The sequence below is a fragment of the Primulina tabacum genome, chromosome 6 (assembly GCF_025594145.1).
Source record: "Primulina tabacum isolate GXHZ01 chromosome 6, ASM2559414v2, whole genome shotgun sequence".
In the NCBI taxonomy this organism is placed as follows: Eukaryota; Viridiplantae; Streptophyta; class Magnoliopsida; order Lamiales; family Gesneriaceae; genus Primulina; species Primulina tabacum.
This window is the reverse complement of record NC_134555.1, coordinates 9,163,721-9,174,887: the sequence shown is the minus strand read 5'-3', so window position 1 is coordinate 9,174,887 and position 11,167 is coordinate 9,163,721. Positions and strand designations below refer to the sequence as shown.

The following is an 11,167-nucleotide window of genomic DNA, read 5'->3' as shown; positions in this document are numbered from 1 at the left end:
CAACCATGTTCATACATACGATAAAAAATAAAATATTTCATGGGTTGGTTCGAGGTTGAGATTTGTTTAACAAAATTGACCTATTAAAGAGACTCATATGAGTTTTTATGTTTAGATAATTACATTTACTGGTCAATTAATAAATTCAACAGTATCTTTATCTTCGTATTTAATCTTGAAATTGTTCTCACTTGGTAATTACCCATTTTTTGGAATAAAGTTCTTTGACTAAAGTCAATCTCGTGTGCATGAATGCAACCCCCACCGTCAGATCAACCCACAAATCAAGGGTCAAGATGAATTTATTACAACATTAAATGTCTCTTTATTCATAAATAAATACACAAATTCAAAGGAATTCCGACAAAGATTTGCAGCATAGCATTCTTCTTCATCCCTTCAAATGCTCTTCAATGGAGTCCACTTCAACGCCTGGAATTGATCATCATGCCCCTCTACCAATTTGTTCGTCCAACAATATTATTGACTTGAAACTCAAAATTTCACACCAAGATTTTTGCATGGAGAATTTACAGTCTTCAAAGAGTTACCTCCAAGATTTCAACCATCTTGATCATTTCCCTGTGGCTTCGTCGCCGTTTAATCCGGATATTGGGATTCTCATGGATGATGATTTCAATAGTTTTGAACCCTTTTTCCACGACTCTTCTTCTGATTTCGAATCATACAAGAATGATCAGGAAAATTGTAGAGCTAGTACTGGTGCATTAGTCATGCAGAATTTCAAAGATGAAGGATTATTCCTGAGTTTTTTAAATAAACCAATGGGGGTCGAAACATCCATAATCTGTGAAAACCCTCAGCCATTGTCTTTTGTTTTTCATGATGATTTTGATCGGAATTCGCGTGTTTCTGATGGTGATGTAACTGTAAGTGACAAAAAAGATTCTGTAAAAAGAAGCAAAAATGTGAGAACTAAGAATAGTGATCACATCAATATTGAGGGCGAACCGGCAACAGCTAAAAAGTCAGGTAGAGGCCGGAAGAAGACCAAATCAGCCAAAGGGCAATGGACCATTGAAGAAGACGAGTAAGAAATGAAGAAACGAATAAGCAAAATCTATCCCAGAAACATATATATCTTTTAATATATATTTATATTCTTCAACTCTTTTTGGGATTTTGTGTTTTTTTTTTTGACAGTTTGAATTCTTTGCTATGTGACTGTGCAGACTTTTGATCCAATTGGTGGAGAAATATGGAGTGAGAAAATGGTCACAAATTGCGCAAGTGCTGAAGGGGAGAATAGGGAAGCAATGCAGAGAGAGATGGCATAACCACTTGAGGCCTGATATTAAAGTTGGATTTAATTATTCCTCATTCTTTCAAAAAAAATTTTTTTTTAAAAAATCTACATTGATCAGGCTATGATATACAATCTAGTTCAACAAACTCAATTCTACATTCCATAGTATATGACTTCATATATTTTGAAATGAAAGAAACATCATATTATATCATGAAAATGAAAAATACTTGAAAAATTCATGTAAATACCCTTTTTCTTTTTATATATTTTAGAGAATCAAGATTGGCTCCCCAATTTCCCACTAAGTGACTGTCATTCTGAATATTGAGATTCACGGACATGCTCATTGCGCTTTTTTTTTTTCATAATTTTACTTCTAGTCTTTAGACTAAGGTGCAATGCAGTCCCTATGTATCTGTACTTTGAACTTGTGTACATGTTAAAGGATTTATATTATCGCTTTATTCTAAATATAATTAATATATTTTTGCAATTGTTTACATCCCAGAAGGACTTATGGACAGAGGAGGAAGACAGAATTTTGATCGAGGCTCATGCGGAAGTAGGTAATAAATGGGCAGAAATCACCAAAAAACTACCCGGGAGGACTGAGAATTCAATCAAGAATCATTGGAATGCAACTAAAAGAAGACAGTTTTCAAGAAGAAAATGCAGGACAAAATGGCCAAAACCAAGTTCCCTCCTCCAAAACTATATCAAAAGCCTTAACTTCGATAAAGGAAGTAGTAGCAAATCAAAAAACGGTGCACCTGCACAAACTGATCAAAAGGAAGGCCTGAATGTTTCTTCACCACAGAAGTTAGAAACAGAGTTATGCCCAGTTGATCAGATGGTGCCCGAATATGAATTTGATGAGATTCCAGAGTTCAGTTTTGATGATGATCATGACTTGTTCGAAGACAGAGGTATGGAGTCCTTTATCGGTGATATACCGAGAGATCAATTCTCAGAAATTGATGATGTTATGTGTTTTGACGTGGAGTTGCCATTTGATCTGCATGGTGGAGTGAAGAAGGAGGTCGATTTTTTCGACGACGTGGATATAGGGCTCATGGACTTGATCTCTTGAAAGCCAAATTTCCAAGAGGAAAAAAAAATCTCGTGAGGATTCATAATAATTCAGTGTAAAGCATTTGGGAAACTGAAAATGAATTGAGCAAGTTCGAGTATAGAACTTGGTTCTGATGGGACTATGTTCTTTTTTCCTATTTCCACAATTTGAATCAATGAATCCTTTGGCGCACCTCTGTTTCTGCATGTATTAATTAAATGGGTTTTATTTCCTAGTGAATATAAAATCACCATTGGAGTTGAAGGCAGACTCAAACCAGGTCAGAAAAGTACATTATAGACGGGAATCGAACCTGACCTTCATATCAAAGAGTTCAGCTTGTCAATGAATCTAATTACGGTCTGTCACGCCCCGAGACCGGGGTTAGTTGACACCGGCGTTGTTTTACAACCACTCAATTGAAAACAACAAGCCTCGTAGTACAGTATAAACCAAAAACCAGTTTATTACTCATAATCAATCAAAAGATTGTCTTTACAACATAGATTTTAAAATAATAAAAATAATATGCGGAAGCTTTTACAACTTACTAAGCCAAAACTAAAATAAACTTCTTGAATCATCTTATTATCAGCCCCAAAACTGGTCTTGCTCATCCTCTTCGATTTTCTTTTCTGATTTATCTGGGGAGAGTAGAGTAAGGGGTGAGTATTTTGGGAAATACTCAGCAAGTGGGGGCCGTTCGAGCACAATATAACAACATGCATAATTTCGAAAATCACATGACTTGCACTTACATAACATCATTCATATCACATGCATAACATTTACCAGCACTGAGATTCATCCACTTTCTATGGTTTACTGATATCAGTCCCTAATTTTTACTCCTCTAAGGGGGCGAGGCCGTATAGCGGTTATGTCTCCCACCGCGTAAGGGTACGTCATGGTTGGGATTCCCACCCATATACAGTCGAATCCTCACAGTGCCCAAAACCGTATGACAACCAACACAAAAACGGAGTAGAAGAAGAAGTGTACTCGATCGCATTTTCGAAAACGAAATAAATATGCATAAACAAAATTTTATCTTTAAAACACGCCCACTTACCTTAGACTGGAAGAAAACGTGAAGAACTCTGAAACCATAGAAGAATCATGTTTCAAAAACGCAACATCACATCTACCGAAAAATCAGTCGTCTTGTAAAATTCTTGCACCTTATTGAACCGTTGGATCGGGCTCAAACTTTTACAGTACGTTCACAAGTACGTTAAATATATTATGAACGGTGAAGATTGGGTTTGGAAGATGTTTAGGCCTGTTCATACAGAAAAACCGTAGGTATGCTGAATTCCCGCCTAAAATCTGAGCAGTTTTCTTTCAAAGGCTATAAACAAAAAACTAACCGTTGGATTTTGCTGAAATTTGGATATGTTATGCGAAACATAACGAAGCATATTCTGAACAGGTGAAGATCGGATTCTGGATTACTCGAGCAAGAGAAACAAATTTCTGAACTTCGAAAGAATTTTGACGACTCGTGCAGAATTTTTTGGAGGAATTTCGAAAATTCTTTGGAGCACTTGTGAGAGCAATTTCGAAAATTGCTTGCTAGAATGAGGGGTGAAAATTTCAAAGGCTTAGGGAGGGTATTTATAGGTGCTGGGTAAGAATCCTACCATAAACCGATTGATTTTCCTTCCAAAATTTGGAGATACTCCTTCCACAAATATTGATATGATTCCTTGCTGAGAAAAGCTGCCTTGTATGTAATATTTCCTTCCAATTTGATTGATATCCTGCCTTATTTCGAAATTAATGCATGATTTGTACTGAATTTTGAATTTCATGTATTTATTGGCTTGGAATTTTCAATACCATGTATTATTTAATATTTTCGAATTTTATTATAACTCGAAAATAAATTCCTATACATGTCTATATTTAATTAATTGCATGTCCAAAAATTTGGGTTCTCACACGGTCAGGCGTCAACTTACGAAACTCACCTGCGAATCTCATGTAAAATCTTGCAGGATCCAACATTATCAATAATCTGTAAATCATTTGTAAGCAAATAAATTTACAGATGTTGGTAAGAAGTGGCAAACTTTTTCGATCACTATTGTCCAGTAATTTACACTATATTACATGGCATTGCAATGGAATAATCACAACTATAGTTATGGATTTCCACTAAAGAATCAAGTTAGATACATAAATAAAAAGTACACATGCAACAGGATATTTCAACTCAAAATATGCACAAGTGAACACACATGTGCTGTGATTAGGTGTTGTGTATGTGATTAGGTGTTGTGAGCTGAAAATCCTTTTAATGAACAACACACTAATCTAGGGGCGGAGTCATGATTCAAAATTACCTGAGGCTGGTTCCGTCTCATGCTATATTTAATAAAAAAATAATTAACTAAAAAGTTTTAAATAAAAAATATGTAAACATTGACTTCTAAAAACATAAAACAAAAGTATTTAATATGTAAACATTGACTTCATGAAAACATTGAACAAGAGTATTTAATATTTAATACCTTAAAAAACATGGAGCTAAAACACTACTGAAGTTGGACTCTTCGATTCTTCTTAAAATAAAACTCATTAATTATTAAATCGTTATCAATTTTTTCAACAAAATCTCGTTCGATGTAGATTACCATAGAATCTTCAAAAAACTCTGCTTCCATCTTGTTACGAAGAGTTGTTTTAACAAGTTTTATTGCTGAAAATGCTCGTTCCTTTGTTGATGTAGAAATGAGGAGAATTAAAACAAGACGAATCAACCTGTCAATTAAATAAATATATCATATTCGATAAATAAGTAAACGACGTAGATAAAAATGTAAAAATAACTTGTCAATCAAATCGTAGGTTCCTAACTTATTTTTCACGATTAATCTTCGACATAATTCAGAAATAGTTGATAAATTCTGAAATCTTTCATGGCCAGCAACATCAAGTTTATAATGATCCAATTGCATTCTCAAGTGATGCAAATCTTGTGAATTGAAATTAAGATAATAGAATTTCTCACCAAGTTGATAGATATGATCAACATTAAGAATCTTAAAGTTTTCTTTAGGTTCCAAAGCACAACTAAGTTTAAGACGTTCAACTACCTCATCCTTGAATCTATTATTAAGCTTTTCAACTTGAAAATATATTGCACCTGTAATTACATCAAATCTATAGTGGTGCTCAACTGTGATTGAATCATTATGTTGACAAGAACGGCCTGTACCAGATTTATAACGAGCTTCCACGTGAGGTATCTCAATGTCATGCTTGACACAAAATTCTTTCACATGACTAAGTAGGAGATCAAACATTCTTCTCTCAAAGTACGAAGCAAAGTTTTAGTCGTTGAAACATAATCCATTGCACTTAAAATATCTACAGATTTTTCTTGCAATGCTCGACAAAGCAGATTTGTTATCCCCATTACCTTATGCATCAAGCGTAATATGAATATGAAATCAAAAGATTTCATCACAATCAATGCACCACTAGCTTCACCACGAGTGGAATTAGAAGCTCCATCATTCAACATATTTTCTAACACGGAAATCACAGAGCTATAGATATCAATCATGCTACAAAGTGAGTCGAAATTAGAACTCCAACGAGTCTTTCCAGGTTGTAACAAATTTACAATTTGATTACATCCTCTACCCGTATCACGTTCACCAGTAGCTACCATATGCGCAACTTCAATTCTTTGAGCAGAATGTAACTCACCGTGCCGTTTAGGAGATGCATTGATGGGATTACAAATGGAATTCAATTTTGAAAAGAATAACCAAATGGATACCTCTTTTACAGCAGCTGCAGTTAATGCTAGTTGAAGCCGATGAGAAACACAATATACATAATATGCACACGAGCAATCTTTCAAGAAAAGAGACTGCAATCCATTCCAAGAACCACGCATATTGTTATCACCATCATATCCCTGTCCACGCATGTTGTGGATATGCAAGCCATAACGACCAAGTCCATCAGATATTTCTTTCTTCGGTGTTGCAGCAGTTGTATCTGTCACGTGTACAATGGTAAAGAACCACTCTCGTAAAAATACTTCAGTATCAACAAATATTAATATAATAGCCATCTGCTCCTTGTTAGATGCATCTCTCGCTTCATCAACTAAAATGCAGAATTTTGCATCCCCAATTTCTTTACGAATCTTGGCTCTCACTTGGTTTGAAATGATATTCAAGACATCTTTCTGAATATAAGATGAAGTATAATTTGCATTCTTTGGAGTTTTCTCTAAGACGATGTCCCCAATACTCTTATTCATTTTTCCTATAAAATTTATTATCTCGATAAAATTTCCACGATTATTAGAAGATGAAGATTCATCATGCCCTCTAAATGAGCATGCTTGCAAAGTGAGCCATCGAAGCTTTCAATGGTTGTTGTAAGCCGCAATCTGTTCTTCTATTTTTTTTCTAAAGATTGTGCATTTTGTCAATATGAAGATGTATATTCATCAAATTATCAAGATATTCCACAGCATTGTTATGTGGTGAAGTATTGCATCCTATATGCATAAAAATTGTGCATCTATCGCCATCATTAACTCGCGTCCAATATTTGAATCCATCCATTGTGAATGCAGGATTATGATGATGCTTATGTTCAAACAAAAAGCACGAAAAACAAAATGCAGCATATTTCGAAGGAGAGTACTCTAACAATTAAATTTTTTAAAACAGTGACTTTAGAATCGTCGCTTTTGACTTCCAAATTTGGTCAGTGGATACTCATTCTTAATTGGTTGATATGGCCACATCTTGATATAAGCTCATCTATTTTCATCCATTTGATTAACAGGATATTTCCATATCGGAGTACGTAATGCCGGATTAGGTTCAAGAGAACTCACATCAACATCAATTCTATGAGATTTGTTAAGCTGTTGATCTCTGGGATTTGAGACATAAATATTGGATGGAGAATACTCCTGACTTGCAGATGTCTGCTCTTTTTGTTTAAGAATATGAGTCGATGGTTTTCTTTTTCTTCATTCTTGAATTTCTTTTCTCCTTGGTCGTCTACACCATAAAATATCACTTTAGTTTAACTTATTATGGCTAACTGAATCAAATCAATATTATTGACACTAAATAATTATTACTTTATTCCAATTAGCCTCGAACAATTATAATTATTCCAAAACAATTCTCGAAGTTAACATTTGACAATTCTAAGGCATAATACATTTATATATAAATTTTTACAGCCTTATAAGTTCGAAAATCTCATTTACATAATTCTGAATTTTTCAAAAATTCCTATAAAATTCCATAAATTCGCATTTATATTTTCTATAACATCTAAACATTCAAATAATAAATAATCAACACTAAAAATAGAAAATCCCCAATATAAAATCTGAAAATTCGAAATAATGCCCAAATAAATTCCGAAAATATCAATACCTTCAATCGGCTCAAACATAGTACCTACAATCAACAATTTAATATATATCAATTATCGAAATTCAAAAGAACCAAAATACCCAAATGTCGAAGCACTAAAATCTGAAATTACCTTTAAAATTCGAAATATAACTTAGAACAACAAGAACGAGTTGTAGTAAGTCTAACACTAAGATTTTCTCATGATTTTCGGTGAAAACAGCGACCGATGGGCGACGGATGATTTCAAGACGACAAAAAAACTTCGAAAATTTGGTATTAAAAGAAAGCTTATGTCGTGGGCTTTTCAAATCTACAATCGATTTTGAAAACTGGCGATCAATGGTGAAGTTACGAGCATTTCAAATAATGAAAATTGTGATGTCTCGAGGGAGAAAAATAGAGATGACGCAAGCGAGTGAAAGAGAGAGAAAAAACTAATTTGGGCTAATCAACAAAATTTTTAAAATAAAACATACTTATTATTTTTTTTAAATTACGGTGGGGCTGGAGCCCAACCCAGCCCCATATTTAGCTCCGCCCCTACACTAATCTACAATATGATTGGGTGTTGTATCTGCGTGTATTCAACAGTTCACAACAATACAACATTATGTCTTGGCTTGAGGACTTTATCTCTTCTATGTAAATATTCAATTCTCGTACTTGCTCTCTTGCGGCGTCTCTTTCTCTCTCCATCTCATTTTACAACAGCTATCTTTGATTATTTATAGGCTTTATTTGTCCTAAAACTTATTCCACAAAAAAGAATTTTACAAGATATGAAAACTAGAGTTTTATTAGAAAATAAACTATATTAAACACTAATACCATATCTAGAGTTATATGATAAATATTTATGGTGTAGAAAGACAAAACCCTATATTTCAGTATCAAAAAAATTTAAATAAAAATTAATTATATTCATTTCAAAACCGAAACCGAGGAAAATGCAATGTACAGACATACAACTAAGAGATCGCACTAATTGCATCTAAATCTAAACCCCTAGAATTACCAGGACAACAAAATTTGGTAACATGAGATCTTCATATGGTTTTTCCTTGGCTTAATTCGCTTCAATCTCGAGTATAAGAACACTCTAGCAAGCACTATCCCGGTACCTGCACCCAAAAAACATTAAGTTGAGATTGATTTTGGATGTCATCATCTTCCAGGATTACAAAGAATTATGAAAAATCAAGTTATACTGATGGAACTAAGAGGTGAAACAGTTGTGCAGAAAAAGAGAACAGAGCTCACAATCACCACTACACGCTTGATGCAGTTCCCTACAAAGTGGGTTGCTGGAGATACCCTATCTAATGTATTTATCCACTATGTGATTTTTTAAAATACTATTTTTTACTGTAAAGAAAAGATGGCAACTCGCCCCATATTTTTAGAATGCAAATGCGAATAAATCTATGCAAACTAAATCATATACTTTATTCTATTCTTTCAGCACATAAAAAAAACAGAGTGATCCATGCACACTGTCATAACTGTGATGCATAATAAATCGTAGATCCATCACCGAGAAGAAAACAATCATTGAACAAGCAAAGAAATTAACTGCACGGTTAGTTTTTGTTCCATATATGTAAGAATCGTTGTTCGACAGATATGTGTAAATATATCAACAATATTGTAAATTGTAAATTTGTGTTTTATCAGAATTAAATGTTGTGTCAAATGTTACAACATTCAAGACAACATGCAGCGAAATATTATATTTTGTAACACAAATTCACTTTAAAATAAACAGACGGACGAGATTAAGTTTGCACAAGTATAAATACTTGTGCGGTGCTTCAGGGTAAAAACTAATCACTAGAAAACCAAAACGTTTACAAAAACCTATCACTAGTGATTTTCACAAAAATCAATTTCCTCAATACGTTGAGAAAATAAAAACTTTCTAAAATAATCAAGAGTATTAAAACGTCAACAAGAAAGCACAAAAACGTGATGCCAAAAGAGAAGCCACGAAAACGATCTTCAGCCAACTTCGTTACAGATGTTGTCTGTAGATGTTTCCAACATTCAAGGCAACACGTGTATCAGCACTCTTCAACCAGCACGTCTCTTGAAGAATTATTTCTCTGAACTTCTACGAGGTGCACAAGTGCGTATCTGAATGTATGATTCGTGAGAGAGATTCACACGCATGTCCTTGATCTCTTATTTATAGATGTAGACTTTTATCTTCCACGAGGAAACCTATTTCATAAGAAATATAAGAGTTTAATTAGAAATAAACTCTATTTAAATATTGATACTATATCTTATTAAATCGTCTATATAAATATCATATCTAGAATATATTTGTATAATTATCTAGAAAGGCAAAATCTCACAAGATATTATATGAAATCAACTTAACAAGGAAAAGATAATAATTTAAATCTAAGGAATTATACCAATTAATTTCGGAAATATAATTTCCCTTCAATCTCCCCCTTTTTGCCTTTCTTGGGATAAATGAGATCAAACCCATTTATCATTGTCTAGCTCAAATCATCTCCCCCTGAGTTAGAGAATTATTCTCTCCCTGAATAAAACAAAGTTAGCATGAGTGTTGTTAGTGTGTTGGCAACACTGGGGATAACACATGCATTGATTTCATTGACAGTTCACTAAGTGAATACATCAGGCGCAGAGAAAAACATAAACAGAAAGATCAGCAAAATAAGACATCACATAATAAAGAAAAGATCAACCAAAACACTTAATTCCCATTATCCTCTTCATCAGAGGCTTCTTTCTCATCTATTTCAGAACCTTCTTCTTCTTCAGTTTCCTTGGTCCCAGATGGACCAGCTTCAGAAGTCTTTGTTTGATCATCATCCCCCCATTTTTGTCCAGGAAAGACACCGACTTCCAAAAGTAGCCTATGGTTGGCCACAAGATTTTCATAATAAGCAATGTCTGCCTTAGCTTGAAAGATCTTGGTGAGTGCATGATCAATTTGCGCGTGAATTTCAGCTACAGTGAAATTCACAACTCCATCTACCGGTGGAGTAGAAGTGGAGCCTTGGGGAATTCCAGAAACAAGAGGTGCTGAAGGAGACTCAATCCAGGGAAGATCAACTTTCCTGTTACCTTTGAATAGGGCAGGGACAATCTTCAGTAGCTCACTGGTATCAGTTGATTGCTCGGTGATGTCCCGAATAAATCCTTGTGATTCAAGGATACCATAAATGGGAGATGGGAAAGGTAAATTGGAGGATTTCATCCCTCCATCAGCATACTGGAGGACTGTCTTAAAGACCAGCATCCCAAAATTCAGAGTACAATTCCCAATTGCAAATAGCGTTAAGGCCTGGGACTTTGTAACTACCGTGGTGTTCGTGGACGGGGTCCAGTTCCGGATAGCTGCCTTGTGAAGCACTAAATACAAAGAGGTAAGATTGG

The 11,167-nt window shown here is 34.3% G+C and overlaps 1 protein-coding gene and 1 pseudogene across 1 annotated transcript; one reads left to right on the top strand and one right to left on the bottom strand.

Moving 5' to 3' along the window:
- The first annotated feature begins 413 nt into the window (after nt 1-413).
- On the top strand, nt 414-2,360 carry LOC142550014 (transcription factor MYB118-like). Its single transcript, XM_075659258.1, has 3 exons — nt 414-1,051; nt 1,194-1,320; nt 1,779-2,360. The coding sequence occupies exons 1-3, from the start codon at nt 414-416 to the stop codon at nt 2,358-2,360; spliced, it is 1,347 nt and encodes a 448-aa protein (XP_075515373.1).
- Nucleotides 2,361-8,764: 6,404 nt separating this feature from the next.
- The window catches only part of LOC142550013 (uncharacterized), a 41,790-nt pseudogene continuing 39,387 nt past the window's right edge, over nt 8,765-11,167 (bottom strand).